This window comes from Megalopta genalis, chromosome 2, assembly GCF_051020955.1.
Source record: "Megalopta genalis isolate 19385.01 chromosome 2, iyMegGena1_principal, whole genome shotgun sequence".
NCBI lineage: Eukaryota > Metazoa > Arthropoda > Insecta > Hymenoptera > Halictidae > Megalopta > Megalopta genalis.
Window position 1 is genome coordinate 10,739,373 of NC_135014.1, and position 16,536 is coordinate 10,755,908.

A 16,536-nucleotide genomic window follows, 5' to 3' on the forward strand; every position below is an offset into this window, starting at 1 on the left:
TTACACGCGGCGAGATTGACGAGCAAAACGATGCTGATGATTCTTGTTGTTTCCTTTTGCAGCTTCAATCAACTCTGCTTACCCGACTACGAGTGTTACGATCACTTCGAGAGAGCTCTGCTATTAGCGATCAGCGAGGGTACCGAAGGCTTCGGCATGTCCTAAACGAAGAGATTCAACGTTCGATCGTATCTAGTCACAACCCAAACACACGCGAATGATCATTAAAAAACGGTTGTATTTATTTGTCGATTATTTTTCGTTTATAGCCAACCACAGAGTTGCGACTCCGAGACGTGACGCTCTTTTTCACTCGCGTGTTCGTCGAGTGCGCGAAACAGAGGGGAACCCCGTCGCAACGCGTTTTGATACACCCGGATACACACCGGGGGACAGTTGTTCGAATGATCAAAGTCTTTTCCGTTCTGCCCGAAGAACAACCAGAGAACAATCGAATCGTTCGAAAACATAAAACGGCGATATATTGAATATTTTTACTTGGGCCGCGGTTTTTATAAAACGGCGACACGGAAACGGCGATCCCCCCCTCCTTCCCCCAAACGGAACATCCGGATCGCTGGATTATCGAGATTTGTCGTAGGTTAACGTATTAGATTATGTTGTTACGCGTTGACCTGTTAACCGGCTGACTTTTCTACCACGAAGATCCGTGCGAACGCGATCGGAGATGAACTAATACGAAAGCGTTAATTAAGACCGATGTATCCGGCAAAGGAACGTATAGCTAGCGCAGACGTTAGAACGAGACGAGAGCCTTTAGGTGAATAGACGAGGGGAAGAGACGATAGGCGTTAGGCTGTAGGCGATAGGCGAATGATCGACGAGATAGCTCGTCTTCCCCGGTTAACAGGTTAAATTGGGAGTAAACGAATAGTAAGAGGAATGTTTGACTGGACACGGCGGCGAACGGATCCGAGCAAGTTCTTTTTGTATGTAGTTGCCTGAAATAGACAAGAGTAGACTTTTGCCTGTACAGTCTGAGAGTATTCCTCGGCCAGTCGTCGAGAAAGCGGACACGACGAAAGATAAATTCTCATTCGATCTCGAGGACGTACCCTCGTGCCTCTTCCATATCATCGTCACGCGCATGTTCTCGTGCTGGACGCACAGCATTCGAGAAACACCCCCGATCGACGCGATACATGATCAGAAAACACATAATCGGAACCAAACGCGAGGGACGACGACATAGACTTCACCGTAGACGCGAACCCGTCGTCCCGGCAATTTGTTGACTTAGCGCGTACAGTAGAAAACGGACTGTCGCGAAATTTCGCGCATCCGAGATTTTCTTTTCCCCTTTTTCTTTCTTCTCTCCTGTAACATCTTTCTTCGAACAGTAGCGATATGTCTATCGAACTGCAGAGAATACCTAGGGAGAACTAGCGAGAATCACAAGCGTGTATTACAACCACACACACCGTCTCCAGCGATCGTATATGCTCGAACACGAGAATGTGTTCGTATTGTGATAACGAACGAATTTTTCCAATGAAATTTCGTGCCCTGATCAACCACGATCGGCGAGAGGCATCGCGACGATGACGATTGTTAACCGAACGAACCGTGGAATCGTAATTTTATCTTGTATCTAAGATACACAATAATGAGAATTGTGATCATACACGGCGTATTTGTTTGCGTCGCTCGTGGGTTACTTAGAGTTAACCGCCACACCTGTCGTGACGTGTTTCCAAAAAATAATATACCGTGGGTATCGCGCCCTGTTATATATATATATGCGTTTTCAGTTTTTATCGGTAGCGTTAAACGCGTAGACGTTATGTAAAACGCGCTCGGCCGCACGAACGCATGTATATACATATTTACCGGTTATGTAAATGTGTTTGTTATTGATTTGCAATGAGAAACGATTTAGTTATTATCTAATGCACGGCGATGCTGACGGTACCTTATTTTTAACGCTCTATCATGTTACAACAGAAAAGTGTAAAATATAGATTTCAAAAAGCACACGACATCGATATTTATTTCAGCCATTCTCATCCCATCGGCGATACGTTGTTTCAGCGAATCGTAACATTTCTAATATCAGAAAATGGTTTTTTTAAAAAAAAAAAAAGAAAAAAAAAGAAGTTATAAAAATAAAGTATCCTAATCTCCGCGGCAAGAAAAAACGCCAATGTAAGAAAGAAATTCTCTCGCGATCCTCCTTGGTCCTTTCTCTCCTCGACGCTCGTCTCGTCACCTTTGAACAGGCGTCGTCGTCAGACTTCGAAGTGTACCACTTCAGGGAACATTCCATTCCAAAGAAAACTTTGAAACTCGGACAGGTAATTACACCTGGAATTCGGGTAATTTTTTTAGAGAAAGAAGAACTTTATCCTGATAAAAGCGTCCTTAACTTGCTAAAAACAGTTTTTCGGGACCAATTGCAACTAAACGATTGACCTACCAACGAAGTCCTGATCTTTGTTAAATCAAGAAGTAGCAATGAAGAGCTGACGGATCTACCTTTAAGGGGTCAGCACCGGTCCCGTAGTGGACAACAGAGACCTCAAAATGGCCCGTGGGGCACGGACGACCGTGCCAGCGAGTTGCAACATTCTGCTGCTCCACCCACCGTCCTGAGACTGCCTTATCAGACGATTCCTTAGATCGTTCAACTCCGCCCTAAAATATCGGGGCGTTACCAAAATTGAACTCTTCGATGACGCGAAATTAACGTCGATTAACGTACAGTTGCGAATTACAAGTGGACTCGACGCATCTCAAGACCGCTTCACGATCGTTCAGCTTCGATTCCAGAAGCGTCGCGCGCAATCTTAGAGACTTCTCAGCATCCTCGCTACACTGCAATCGTTTCTCAAGCCTAGCTATCTCCGCCTCGCTGATCTTCAGTTCCCTGAGAATCGTCCCTTACCCTTAGAAACACTCTTTGACCCTGACCTCGAGCGAATTACTTGATGTATCGTTGTATCTCCTTCTGCGACGTCTCCGTCAGAACGATATGCGTGGCCAGCTTGAGCTGCAGCTCCTCGGCAGCGCATTCCGACTTCTCCGCCCTCGCACCCCTTTCCTTGGCCAAAGTCTCGCAGGCTGTCACCTACACGAATGTTTATATTGAGATTCCGAGTATCGACGGTGGTCTTGCATGTAAATTCCACGGAACGATCGATAATTCGTAGAGATAAACGACACGAATGGTTGCTCTGCAGCGGAGCTGCACACGAAACCCGGTTGCAAACGTTGCAGTCGACGGTGCAACATTCTCGTTATTTTCTCCTTGGTAATCTCTGATGAATAGGAACGAAATGGGTCAACAGCATCGATCCCCTTTCTAGGTAACCAACGAGTACCGTAAGAGATTGAGTCACCGATGGTTCAAGAAACGTGACTCAACCGTATACTATATCCCCTAACGTGTTCATCCACCGAGCTATCAAATTCAATTGCTATCCTTCGAACGTGTAAGCGACGAAACTTTCGAAAAGAAAAATGGTTAAGAACCGAACGCCTCGCGCCCCATCGTTATAGGGTTTGAACTCTGCGAGAGTTCCATGAACTCGGAAGGGCAGCAGGATGACTCATTTTCTCATAGAAGGCGGTAGAAATTCACATCGAACCGAATGCACCCTCTCCTTCCTCGGTCTCGTCTGCCTCGAGCAATGAGTCATCCGGTGAAATCAATTTTCGCAGCGTTATGGCAGCATTATGGCAGCTTGCAAACCGCGGTGTAACCTCGTAGCATAAGTATTTCGGCGAAATGTCCCGCGTTGGCTGTCGAAGCAAGGAAAAACATTGGAACAGAGTCTGACCTTTTCGATCAGCATCCTTTTGTCTTCCCGCAGCTTGAGCAGCTTCTCGCGGTCCCTCGAGATCTGTTCGTCCAACGCTTGAACCTGATTTTGCGCCGTGATCAGTTCGTTCTGCACGTTCTCGACGACGACCAGTCTTCCCTCGGCGTACTCGTGCAACCGCCTCATCTCCTCCTCGATCTTCTCTTTCTCCTGCAACAGAAGGGTAACCCAGTTTTGTAGAATATATGCGCATCGCACGGGCGAAAAGTATCTAGAACAGGACTCCCGGTTTTATCTATTTCGACCAACGCCGCTGCGTCGCGATACAGTTCCTTCTTTCGCTTCACAATTAGCTGTTGGACCGGTGCCAGCAGCTCGCTCGTGTCCACCGTGCACGCTAATTAATGGTCGAGATGGGATGCCCGTCGATATATCGGTGGAAAGCTCTATTACTCGCGGAACGTGTGATCATGAAACGCGGGGCTGCGTCCGATACTAGAGGTAACCGTTTTCCAGCGGTTACCGAAACCGTTGGAAGCTTCATTCTTTCGGGAGCCTTGTTATCGAGCGACCTCGAAACACATGTCGGTGTCGCGCTAGCGTCATCCCTCTAGTTAGATCAACGTCATTGAACTCTCGTGCTTCACGCGTGCAAGCCAACGCCACGAGCGTTCAATGTTACGATCCACTGTCGTTTTGTAACAGATAGAAAGCGGTCCATCGAGTTTTCTCTGGACGTTTCGTGGAACGTATTACCCTTTTGAGAGCGTCTCTCCCTTTCACAGCCTCGTCCAGCTGCATTCTCAAACGATTCGCCTCACTGGTCAGCCGACCAACACGGCTGTTCTCCGTGTCGATCAGTCGACGCAGCACGGATATCTGCAGCTGTAGGTGTCCCGTGTTCCGTGTCAAATCGTCGATCGTGCCGCGAAGATAGTCCACCTCCTCGCGCCTGCGCCTCCACGCGTTCACCACGAGCACGCGGCACACTAGGCTCGCTGCTTTTCTTGGATTTTCAAAAAATCTCAAGCCCCCTTCCTCGGACTCCGCCGACACGAATCCGTCCATCCAGTTCTTGATACCGACGCCCAGGCCGACGTCGTTTCCCTCGTAAACTTTCTCGGTGTCCTCGAGCTTCTCCAGGGTCGAGCAACTATCCGACCTAAATGAACAAGAACCGACATTAACGCTACACCAAAAAATCACGTCGCGAACGGACTGCCTGCACAGGGCGGTATGTAGCTTCTCGTTGCCCCCTTGTTTAACCCTCGATTATTATACTCCTAAAAGCCTTGAACACGCCCTGAGGTGTTAGAATATTTAAATACATATCAAACAAAACCATCGGAAGATTCGACAAACTTAGGCAGCTAATTATGCATACCCGAGGTCGCCGTTTTCCGCCTCCATGTTGGACTGCGTGAGATCAATCATCGACAGACTCTTCTTGCAAGACGCGGAGCCGATGATGCGAAACATGGGCCTGCATATTAAATTTTCTGGACAGCTTTTCGCCGTGTTGATCGAGCCGGTGCAATTTATTGCGGCGAGTCCAGTTAGCCTCAGGGAAGTCCTTGGTGGACGATAATGGGGTGTGGGTCTGTAACATCTTACTGGAAGATGAGAGTACGGTTGGAATTTACATCGTACGCATCCTGGCAGCCTTTTTCCATCGGGAATGTGGCACGTCTCATCCTTCGAGCCGGCCGAAATGCTCAAGGAAGGCAGACTCTTCGGCGAGATCGCAATTTCTGGCATCGCTTGCAGCATTCTCGAGTAAGCGCTCTTTCACAAAAGCGATCAACGATTGTTTGCCGTTCTCGTCATGGCGACCGGTCGCGACAAAAGCGAATCGCCGATCGCTTCCCCTGTCGTCCAGCCGTACAATGCAGCTAACTAGAATATTCGTGCAAGCAAACGATTATCTATCTACCTGTTGTCGATATTGTACGACAACGTATTTCATTAGGAATCGCACTCACCGAAGCAACAATTTTTAATTTTCCGTAGGCGGTCGAATCTTCCGCGCCTTCTTTCGAACTGTCCTCCAAGGCGCGTTCAAACCGCCACCTAGGTATAACCAAGTTCAAAACTACCCTTCAATAGGTTGTAAAGTTACCGTTACCACGAAAGACAACGATCCACGCTACACGCGACGCAAGTTCGTCGGGATACAACGCGGGAATAACAGAGTCTAGAAGAATCTTGTTACATTTACAAATAAGGTGAAAAACTGATTAAATCGTCGTTTCTGTTAGCGTTCTAATTGCGTTCGATGTACCGTTGCGCGCCATAAATGTATAGAATTTGCGGCGTACACGTTGAGCATTACAATTACTAAATCGAACGCCATCTGTTGAATATATCGGGCAATCGATTTTCCGGAAATTGACCGCGAGTACCCAAAATCTCAAAATGATGGCGCAGGTAATTGCCAATGCGAGATTCGAGGTTGGATCTATCGATTACGATCGTAACCATTGTGAAGCGTGCTGCTTACTTTGAGGCAACCTGTATACATCATACGAGTACCGCTCGCTTCCCGTCAACAACCTTGTGATTCTTGCTCGATAACTTCAATTATTTCTAACAAGCCGCACGAACTGTCGCGTACCTCGAACGTTCTAGTTCGTGGAATCGTATAAATCCAATATAACACCTACGACGGTACGCACAAGAAACGATTCGAGCTTACGTAACGCGTGCATCCGACTTGTAAGCGTAATCTCGGAACATTGACAACTATCTTAACCTGCCAATTGCCGAAAAATAGAAAACCTGTCCGGTAAAGATTCTTCCCCGAAATGATTTATATAATTACAAGCAGTTTTTCGATTACCTAACATTTCTCGACTTCGAACGATAAAATGGAATCCTGTGACGCGCATCAATGAGTCATCATCATCGCGTGAAAACACCTGGGCGCCGGACATGTAGCCACGTTCCTGAATCGTAATCTCCATACGATAATTTCGGTGAACCTTAGACTTATTGCTAAACTTATTTTATCTTCGACTAAATCGTTTGCTATTTGCTCGTCGCGCGTGCTGGACCGACGCCAAAGATTTTGCCTCGAAATCGAAATAATCTCTACACAATACACGCGTAGAAATGAAATGCCGAGAGCGGAAGCACAAATCGTGCGAGCGGAAGATAAAATCCCAGGTTCGGGAGAGACGATGCTCGAACAAAGTAACAACGAAACAAGACTATAAATCTTACTGCGCCTGCGACGCGTCCAAATGCATCCTATCGCGATCGGAGTTGGTGGTCGCGCGAGAATCATTAGACCGATCGATGGAACGTGCATCAATTCATAATTCGCAAGCGACAAAACATTAACCGCGACAAACGAGGAATGCAAATCGAAGCGTCGAGATTTTCCTGCGGTTATCGAAAGAACAGTCGCGGCCGATTCGAAACGATCGATTCAATTCAAAATGTCTGGATCTACGTAATACGTTCGCGTAACAGAGTCTCTCGCACACTTCGCTTGACCGCGCAAAAGCGTAGATTCTTTCTGGAATGGCGAGTGCGCCTGTTCGCGCCTATCCGCGGAGCAGTTAATATCGGTCCGCTGGTTCAAAGCGGCAAGAGAGCATGCCAGTTGCCAGTGCCGATGCAAAGTTCGAGCGAAATGTTGCGTCGGGTTAGGTCTTGTTTCTAGTCTCGTCTCATGCACACACTTTTGTGTCGCGTGCGAACCGTGTGCGGACGCGAACCGTGTGCGCAGCGCCAATCAGGAGCATTTGAATCGTGGAATATCTTTCGCGTCTACGCAGTTATCGAGCGTAACGAGAGTTGACTTTATTAAAAAACAGAAAAAACGACGGTAACCCGACCGACGGGACGCTTCGATCAGAAAAGATATAATCCGTGTCCAAGAAAGTGCTTACTATGTCGATCGAGTTGCAGGCAAGTCTTTCTCGTCACATTGTCCTACGATAGTTTAATTATAGCTACACGGCTGGTACAGACCTAGGCTCTCCCAAAATAATGATTGGATCAGCGTGGCATCCCTCCTCGTCCACTGCTCTCGCGCTCTCCCTCTCTCTCACTCCCCCTCTCTCTTTCTCTCTCTATCTATCTTTCACTCGACTTGTCTCTCTGTCCCTGTCTTGCTCTCTGTCTTATTTTCTTGCCGTTTCTTTTCCCTCGGGACACTTGTGTTGCAGTTTGCAGTGACTCCGGGAGTACACCTGAGTATATACCTGTGAACAGCTGTCGTTTCGAAGTTCAACCAAAGCACACCGAACCTCTATCCATGCACGTTTATCATCGCGTTCGATTTCTCCAAATCGGTGTTAATCGAAAAGTTACGCCTAACTCGTTCCGCGTAAATCGTCGCTACATATTGCGACACAAACACCTATTCCAAGAAGATGTTTGATACACCGTTCAGAATGCACACCTTCACCGAATGAACCGGTTTTTAGGTACACTCGCAGACTCTTATCTGGATTCAACGAGATCGCGATCAAATCCGTGTCGCGGGAAAAGGACATTGTAACATGCGATCCTCTTGTTCGTGGTTTTCCTCCTTCGTTAGTTACGCGTGGAAAACAATCATCGTAGATCATGAAGAAACGCTTTTATTTCGACGTGTTGCAGCTACTTTTTTGTGCACGTGATTCTTGAACAAATAATAGCCTAACACGTACAGCGAACTATGTATTTCACAGCTTCGTTGGTGTTAAAAAATGCCGTGTATTGAAGTAACGATTATTTTTCAGATGGCTTCTGTTCAGTGTACTAACCACTAAGAGGTATGGAACAGTTCTCTGATATGAGTGATGGCAATATAAATATTAGTGATGTCAGTAAGTATTCACTTCTATCCTATATTTCTATGTAAAGTTTTTAATTCATGTTCTTAGTCCAACTTCTATTAATTTTCGAAATAGTTGAGGTCATCCGAACGGATCCTGAATTTGTGGAGTCTACGAGAACTCCAACACCGGTGGAAATGAACACCGGACGAATATTGCCTTATGTTGAGATAACAGAGCAGCCAGCTAGCAAAGCTTTGCGCTTTCGCTATGAGTGCGAGGGCAGATCTGCTGGTAGTATACCTGGTGTAAACAGTACACCAGAAAATAAAATATTTCCTAGTATAAGAGTGAGTATTGATGAAGTTGTAGCATCTACCATTGGTAATCTTATATAATAATAATTAATATATGATAAAGATAGTGGGATACAAAGGCCGAGCCTTAGTTGTAGTATCATGTGTAACAAAAGATCCACCGCACAGACCTCATCCTCATAATCTTGTTGGAAAGGAGGCATGCAAGAGAGGTGTTTGTACAGTAGAAGTATCTTCTGAGAACATGACAGTTACATTTGCGAATCTTGGTATTCAGTGTGTTAAGAAAAAAGATATAGAAGATGCACTTAGAATAAGAGAAGAAATTCGCGTAGATCCTTTTCGAAGTAAGTCAAAGATAAAATCAGAAACAATATATCTGTTACAAGAATCCAGAATCATATATCATTTTTTGTTTCATAGCTGGCTTCGAACATAAAAGACAACCTACTAGCATCGATCTTAATGCAGTGAGATTATGTTTTCAAGTTTTCCTAGAAGGATCTCAGAAAGGAAAATTTAATGTCGCGTTACCGGCGGTTGTATCAGATCCTATATTTGATAAGAGTAAGTTTAATCGACTGTAGGCTTTAAATTTATTTTTAGAATCGGCCATTCTACGTCTGCCTTGAATGTTTCAGAGGCAATGTCGGATCTCGTTATATCTAAGCTCAGTCATTGTAGTGCTTCGGTTGCGGGTGGTATGGAAATGATTTTGCTGTGTGAAAAGGTTGCAAAAGAAGATATACAAGTAAGATTTTTCGAAGAAAAGGATGGACAAGTGGTGTGGGAAGGACTTGGAGATTTTCAGCCTACTCATGTACATAAACAAGTACGTTTTAACGTTTGCATAATCATAAATTCGATATTTTAGCATTACAAAGATGTAAAATGGTATTTGATGAATGTTAACAGACTGCAATAGCATTTAGAACTCCGACTTATCGGTTACAACAAGTGGATCAACCGGTTCAAGTGTACATTCAGCTTAAGAGACCGTCCGATGGTGCAACTAGCGAACCATTACCATTTCAGATGTTACCACTTGGTGCAGGTAGGCCTGCATTCTGGTCTTTGCGGAAAGCATTTGCCCGGAAGAAAACAGATTATAGTACATTTGGTAAAATCTTAGCCACCGAGTCTGCCTTATTCTCAAACGCTGCGCCCAGATATCCGCGTAATCTTGACGAATTTAATAATAACGATTTCGACATTAAAAAATCCACTAATAAAATCTCTGCCTTACGCGCCTTGAACGATCTATACAACGTAAAGAATACATTAGACTCTTGTAACGGAAGTGCTATGGTTAATCGGACTATCGCACAAAGTACGAACCCCTTAAAAACTACTATAATAGATTACCAGAATAACGAGGTGCAAAATAACACTGAAAACGAACAAACAAATAAGATCTATCCAATCAATAACAATCGTATGGACAAAGAAACGGTCGATACCAATTCAGGAACATTGACTTACGCCAAGTCCGACACTGTCGTTGACAATACGGATATATTGAAGAGCTTAGAGTCTCCGAAAAATAAATCAGACTGGTTCGATTACTCGGAAGTAGGCAAATGGGTACAGAAAGGCCAAACGTGTCTCAAAGAGAAGGATCAAGAAGTTGATTTTAAGACCGAAACGGAAGATTGCAATAAGTCCTTCAATGAACTATTGACCCAAGTGGCTGAGCTCGATCAGATTTATGCTGACACGCATGCGAAGTTGGTGCAGGCAGCCCTTGATCAGAATACCGCTGATCAATCCATGGATATAGACGTTTGCGATAATCAAACGTATACTAGTCTGCAGATGGCCATGAAGAATCCTATAGAATTCATGGATCTTCTGAACGATAGGAAGTACGAAGATGTGGCAGTACCAAAAGTAAATCTGAATCATTCGTCTCCCTCTCCCCCGGTGACCACAAAGAGGGATGGAACGCGTGAAACCGAGGAGAGACTACCACCTTTGCCTCCGAAACGTATCCGAAAAATGCCTTCTATGCCTCTTCTGCCTCGCCCTATATCCTCCCATGCGATACCTGAATCATTCATTGAAGCGCCCAACAAGAATTTACCTTCTCTACCCGGAACACTCACCAAGTCCTCGAAACAAGGACTCTTCTCAAAATTATTTGCCAAGAAAATCAAGAAAGACAAAGACACTGTTTCGAATGCCTCCAAAGACAGTAATCCTTCTCTAAGCACTTCAGGAAGCATCACATATTTATCAAAACATAATTTACCAGATGCCGCGCAATTGCAGTGTCCAAGACCAAGTGCAATAAGCACCACAAGCGTCAAATCACTTAGATTGGATGGTGATGAAACACCACCGTATGGAATGGAATTAACAGAGGCTGAACACTATGCGTTGTATACAGCTATGGCTCCACATGCAACTGCATCAGAGTTCGATGAAATGTCTTTCTATTACAGTCCCGTGGAGGGAGGGAAGATCTACTCAGAAAAGAAAGAAACATAATTTGTTGGTTTTGATAGTCTACTACGTTTGATAGAGTACTTCCACTCGAGAGTGATACTTTTCTATCCCCAAAGCAATATCGCATAAATACGCTCGTATAAAAGATATTTTGAAGTATACAAGTATATTGTGATTCGTCTGGGCTGTTGTATTTTACGATTGTACGTTTTTACAAGTTGAATTTTCGTAGCCTCGACACGCTCACGAGCCTGCGATGCATTTGTACATTTGAAAACAGTTTTCTAACGAATTTCAAAGAAACACGCAAGCGAGACGAATACTACTAACGCTTTTCTAGTCCCGGTACAAATTGTTATTCTGTTTCCATAGTCTTTCATGCGGACCTAAAATTATAGCTGAAGTGTACGTTCAGCGGAAACTTGTTGTTTATTGCCGAAGGATTATATCTAGTCCTTTCTAGTCAGACTATACAGTGTTTATACTCATATTCTCGCTTTTTACTATTTATTACACGTTGTTAAGTTTTTTTTATAGCGTTCCAAGTTTATGCGCATATCACTTTGTTTCTAGTCGTAGAGTAGACGTTTAATTTATAGCCGAATTGGGTTATAATCGTTTTACTTGTTTGCAATTCGGCAAGTATTTGCAACCAAAGATATTATTTTGTGTAAATTATTCTACTTAAGGATGAAGTGATTTCGCGTGACTTTGTAGGGCCCTTTGTCGTCAGTGAAACTTCTTTTAATTATTGATCGAACACACAAAGTTAATGTACAATCATTTATAGATGATCCTGATTCGTTAAGGCGAAAGCGACAAAAGTTTAATAACAGTCCAAACTCACTAGTTTTGAGGCACATACAGGCAGAAGCTGAGAAGCGTGAGTATTTTTCTAAAATTGTCCCCAATTCTACAGCTTTGTCGGGAGTGGGTTTCAATGGCGTCATTGGCATTGTCGCATCGTCGAGATTGATCAGAACACAATTTTGCTATATTTATATTCGATGCCGAATTATTCGGACCCTATCTTTTTCTATACCGATACGTACATACTAATTTTCATGTTGACATTTTGCTACATACTCTATTACAAGTGAAAATATTTCATAGCAAGCTGTCTCAAGTGATGCCAGTAATAAGTACCCCTTTTGTGCATTTCAATACGGGCACGTATTCTCCATTTGTTGTAACGATTGTTATAATGAGCATAGTAAATTTGTTGGAAATTCCAGAGGTATTTTGGAATGCTTGTATTATGTGGGAAATGTTGACGGTATACTCTTTTATGAATCTCCAAGTTTATATTTGTCGAAATATTAATGTTTCAACGTTCTCTAGTCGCATCACACACACACACACTAACCATAAAATGAATTATCTCTCCTCTTGCACAGAGGAAACATTCAATGTTTATGATGTTTGTAATTAAGTATTTTACGCATACAGTGCCTAATTGCCACTAATCATTATCGTGGAACAATCGTTGAAAATTTCCTGTGTGCAAAGGAAGATATCTCTTCATTGTATTAAGAAATACTATGTAATAGATACATATATACATACATATATATAAATATATATGTGTGTATATATATATATATATTTTCACACACCGACGAGGGATCTTGTTTTGTACTTTTTTAAGAACATATTTTGTACGAACATTTAAAATTTGTACTTGAATGACCAGAGAGCAGTGGCCTTGTACTTCTCAGAAAAAAATTGTATTTTTATAATTATTATCAATAATTACGTAAATGGATGTAGTTCTAATATATCCACAGTTGCAACAAATTGAGCAAATTACAATGAGAATGGAGACTAGTATACAAGTACTCTGCTCTTCTATAAGAATGTTGTACTTAGGAACTCAGCAATAAGAAACTATGTGCAATATTTGTATGGTAATACAATTTTTATAAGCTGCTTCTTTGACAGAGAAAAGTTATATCTATATATTGTATGACTTACATATGCATAATATATCTATCTATATATATACATATATATATATATATACGTACAATCACTTGACAATGTGTAAACCGTATTTTTTATTTCGTTCCCGAACATTTTCAGATTAGAATAATCTTATAAAACTCGCAGGTACGACGTGATAATGTTCATTCAGTTTGCTGACTTTTGCTAATCCCGTTTACCGCATTTATTATTGCAATACGAGTTACACATTTTTTTTTTTGAGTGTCGTTTTGCGTGAAAGTATATAAACTTGCATGTATCATCTCCATTACTAATCTCCTTCTCTAATTTTACGCTTTGCTTTTGTTTTTCTTTTACTCATTATTTGCATGGAAATGAATACAGTATCACAGGATGATAGTAGTAGAAAATATTGCAAGTATTTCATTGCTATAACAAAGTAGCAGGAAAGCTTACCTTCAACTAATTCGCCGATGTATTTGTTTATTCGTTTAATGATATTGTAGATGCTGGGATATTGAATCAACCTTGTTTTAACATTATCAAACCAGAACCAATCGACAGGATATCGTTGTACGGCAATCCAGGCGCAAGTGGAGGATCTTTTCCGATTTTTTCCGTGGAGACATCCCCGCAGCATTACCCTGCAATGCAGACAATCAGGTAACTTGTTAGTAAAATTTCAAATGCTTACAAGTTGTTAAACGTATAATTAGTACAATTTGAAATATGTCATACAGGCCTCCAGTACCACCCCAAGGTCGTACGCCGTCACCTATGCAATACAATGCCTACAGCCCACATCTTGTTCAAGCACAGCTATCACCACATCAATATCCATCAACGAATGATCCTATAGTACAACAAACGTTTCCGTATAATATACCAGACACGTCGCCAGTACAATTGCAGGAACAATTGTTAATGGATAGAGTGACACCCACTTATCAAGGCTTAGAACTAGATGCCACTGGTAACATTATTGACAATGTTTGAAGCTATAGATTCAATGATATTACATTGGAATACTAATCAAATTTGTGATTCAACAGGTAGAGTTGGGGCAGCAGATGCCACAAGTGTTTTAGACATGGACAGTCAACAACAATACAGTTTTATGTCAAGTTTGAATCAACTTGATTCAGCAGAACTTGCTGCCATTGGTACCGCTCTCTCTGAGAACTTATCCAGTGGATTGTCCATCTCAGATTCTAATAAGGTACATTTGTTGATACCGTTCGCTAATCAACCTGGCTGCTTCTGATAATATAAAATAGAAAAGGAAATAAATAGTTGTTCGATTTAGTCTGAAACGAGCAAAGGTGCAAACCAAGGGGCAAATAATGGAGAAAGCAGTAACATGACGGACAGTTTTACAAGAATTACTGCAGAACTCAGCACTTTAAACAGCATGTACAAATCGAGACAGGAAGTTAACGAATAAAAAGAAATCGGAAATTTTATCAATCCTGACATACAAACGTACGTTGCAAAAACGTTAGTTGAACATTTCTTTTATAAGGATTATATTATAAAAGTAATTAGTATTTAATTGGTTGTGATAAAATTGCATCACTGATTGTATATTACTATAAGTTGATCGTCTATTTTAAACGTTGTTAATAATTTTGTACGGTCTCTGAGATTCAACCTTTTTAACATCACAAATTAAAATATTTATCGATCTAACTCTAATATATACATAAAATGCTGTGACTGTGATCAAAGTGTATCGAAATCTACACGTTTTGGCGTGCATGCAAAGTGTCTCGACAAGCACCACGATTATATGAAATAAAGTCTTATAATGAACAAAAAATGTACATTGTATATTGTAAAAGACAATCTGCATGCAATATTCGTACAAAGCATAATTGTTTAGGAAGAATGAACAGCCCGTGAATAAACAATATTTCTTACACATCTATGGTACGCTTATTCAAATATACGACTTTTATTCTTTTTACACACTTATATTTACTACAAACTTGTAAATATAGTTTTATATTAGTAGATAATATATCGAAGCACAAAATGCTCTGCTCCCATTTTTATGTATACCCCGGATATAAAAACTCCAATACACATTCCGTCCAGGCACGTTGATTCGTCTTTAAATAAATATCTGTCCTAAACATAGAGCAGAATCATATGTTATTTTGCAAATACATAAAGAAAAAATGTGTTCTTTTCATCGCAGATTATAACTATATATACAGAATACACTCGAGACCATAGTATCTCAGTATCATTTACTAAATATCACCTTAAAGTCAGTACTATAATTACACAGAGTATTTTATAAATAAACAGTATCTGATACAAATTAAATTATACACAGGTACATACATTTAGTACATATAAAATTACATCTAGGTGTGTATTGTAATTGTACATACAATTGTGTAGATAACACGTATATTGAACTTCAGTATCATTTAGTCAAATGTATCACATACTCATTACGTACATCATATTTTATTGTGAATTGTTCCTTAACTATTTACAACATATGTCACCTCTCACACCTCTTAATTCTTATACTTATGTACAAAGTGATATAAGAATATCATAGTATTCTAAAGTAGCCTAGGATAAAGTTAAAACTAATCATCCAAGAATTATAGACTAATATATTTCTAGGGAAGAGACTCGTTCCTTCACAAATACGTGAAGAATAAAAAACCATTTGTGTTGTTTTCCAAAATGTATTTACTTAAAAATACAATGAAAGTTCAATTCTGATGGAATGGGCAGAAATATAGTCTGTGGTGTTTACTGTTACGTCGAAAGTGATGATGCGATGGTATCCTGTACAAAAGTAGTTTGAACAAGACTTATGAACACACAAACCAAATTCTTAGCCTAAGATTTTGTTTACGTTTAATCGTGAAACACGTTTCGTTACCAGATTCACTAAGATCCTTAAATTCCAGTTTCTTTTTCTTTCTGTTCTTTTTTCTTTTAATGCTTACCTAACGAACGTAGGGATGTAACGGTATCTGGGCGATCTGCCTGATTGATTGTTAAGACCCGTTAGCACCAGTAAATAATTTTCAGTCACGTCTAGCAATCGAGCGAGAGCAAATAATGATCCCTTCGAGGCTCGAACTACAGGACGCGAGTCCTTCTTATTTCCCTTTACGGACATGTTGCAAACGGGGCTTGGTATTGTAATAATAAAATTAAATGGACCTATGCTTATAGTGTATGTGTATTGTATACTATGAACGCTAAAGTACTCATTTTTGCTCAGGCACCTGTAACTTTAAGATA

The 16,536-nt window shown here is 41.6% G+C and overlaps 3 protein-coding genes across 13 annotated transcripts in view; 2 read left to right on the forward strand and 1 right to left on the reverse strand.

The window, feature by feature from the left end:
- The window catches only part of LOC117220884 (apoptosis-resistant E3 ubiquitin protein ligase 1), a 21,209-nt gene extending 19,214 nt beyond the window's left edge, over positions 1–1,995 (forward strand). For all 6 annotated transcript variants that reach the window (XM_033471308.2, XM_033471306.2, XM_033471314.2 and 3 more), the window contains one exon: positions 63–1,995. In XM_033471308.2, coding sequence (XP_033327199.1) covers positions 63–165 — 103 coding nt within the window. In that variant the 3' untranslated portion in view covers positions 166–1,995. The remainder of the gene's footprint in view (positions 1–62) is intronic.
- Positions 1,980–6,828, reverse strand: LOC117220889 (uncharacterized). Its single transcript, XM_033471327.2, has 8 exons — positions 5,765–6,828; positions 5,167–5,678; positions 4,539–4,944; positions 3,801–3,992; positions 2,946–3,088; positions 2,723–2,887; positions 2,497–2,655; positions 1,980–2,325 (listed from the first exon to the last, which is right to left on the reverse strand). The coding sequence occupies exons 2-7, from the start codon at positions 5,550–5,552 to the stop codon at positions 2,499–2,501; spliced, it is 1,449 nt and encodes a 482-aa protein (XP_033327218.2). The 5' UTR covers positions 5,553–5,678; positions 5,765–6,828; the 3' UTR covers positions 1,980–2,325; positions 2,497–2,498.
- Dl (dorsal) lies at positions 5,889–15,181 on the forward strand. 6 transcript variants are annotated; one of them, XM_033471321.2, is made up of 12 exons: positions 7,417–7,697; positions 8,516–8,602; positions 8,687–8,901; positions 8,972–9,215; positions 9,292–9,435; positions 9,510–9,700; positions 9,784–9,922; positions 12,107–12,199; positions 13,767–13,923; positions 14,001–14,233; positions 14,313–14,479; positions 14,567–15,181. In XM_033471321.2, the coding sequence occupies exons 2-12, from the start codon at positions 8,551–8,553 to the stop codon at positions 14,702–14,704; spliced, it is 1,773 nt and encodes a 590-aa protein (XP_033327212.1). In that variant the 5' UTR covers positions 7,417–7,697; positions 8,516–8,550; the 3' UTR covers positions 14,705–15,181. The 6 variants fall into 6 exon arrangements, with proteins under 6 accessions (XP_033327211.1, XP_033327208.1, XP_033327212.1 ...); XM_033471322.2 differs by having other exon boundaries at positions 13,812–13,923; XM_033471320.2 differs by lacking the exons at positions 7,417–7,697; positions 12,107–12,199; positions 13,767–13,923; ... (1 more) ...; positions 14,313–14,479; positions 14,567–15,181 and adding an exon at positions 5,889–6,007 and having other exon boundaries at positions 9,784–11,806.
- Positions 15,182–16,536: the final 1,355 nt, after the last annotated feature.

Coding starts and splice junctions, on each gene's coding strand:
- LOC117220889 (XM_033471327.2), bottom strand. CDS start 5,552: ATGCTGCAAGCGATGCCAGAAATTGCGATCTCGCCGAAGAGTCTGCCT. Junction 3,089..3,800: donor AAAGGATGCTGATCGAAAAG/GTCAGACTCTGT, acceptor ACATTCGTGTAG/GTGACAGCCTGCGAGACTTT. Junction 2,656..2,722: donor TCCACTTGTAATTCGCAACT/GTACGTTAATCG, acceptor CCGATATTTTAG/GGCGGAGTTGAACGATCTAA.
- Dl (XM_033471320.2), top strand. CDS start 8,551: ATGGAACAGTTCTCTGATATGAGTGATGGCAATATAAATATTAGTGAT. Junction 8,902..8,971: donor AAATATTTCCTAGTATAAGA/GTGAGTATTGAT, acceptor TATATGATAAAG/ATAGTGGGATACAAAGGCCG. Junction 9,216..9,291: donor TCGCGTAGATCCTTTTCGAA/GTAAGTCAAAGA, acceptor TTTGTTTCATAG/CTGGCTTCGAACATAAAAGA.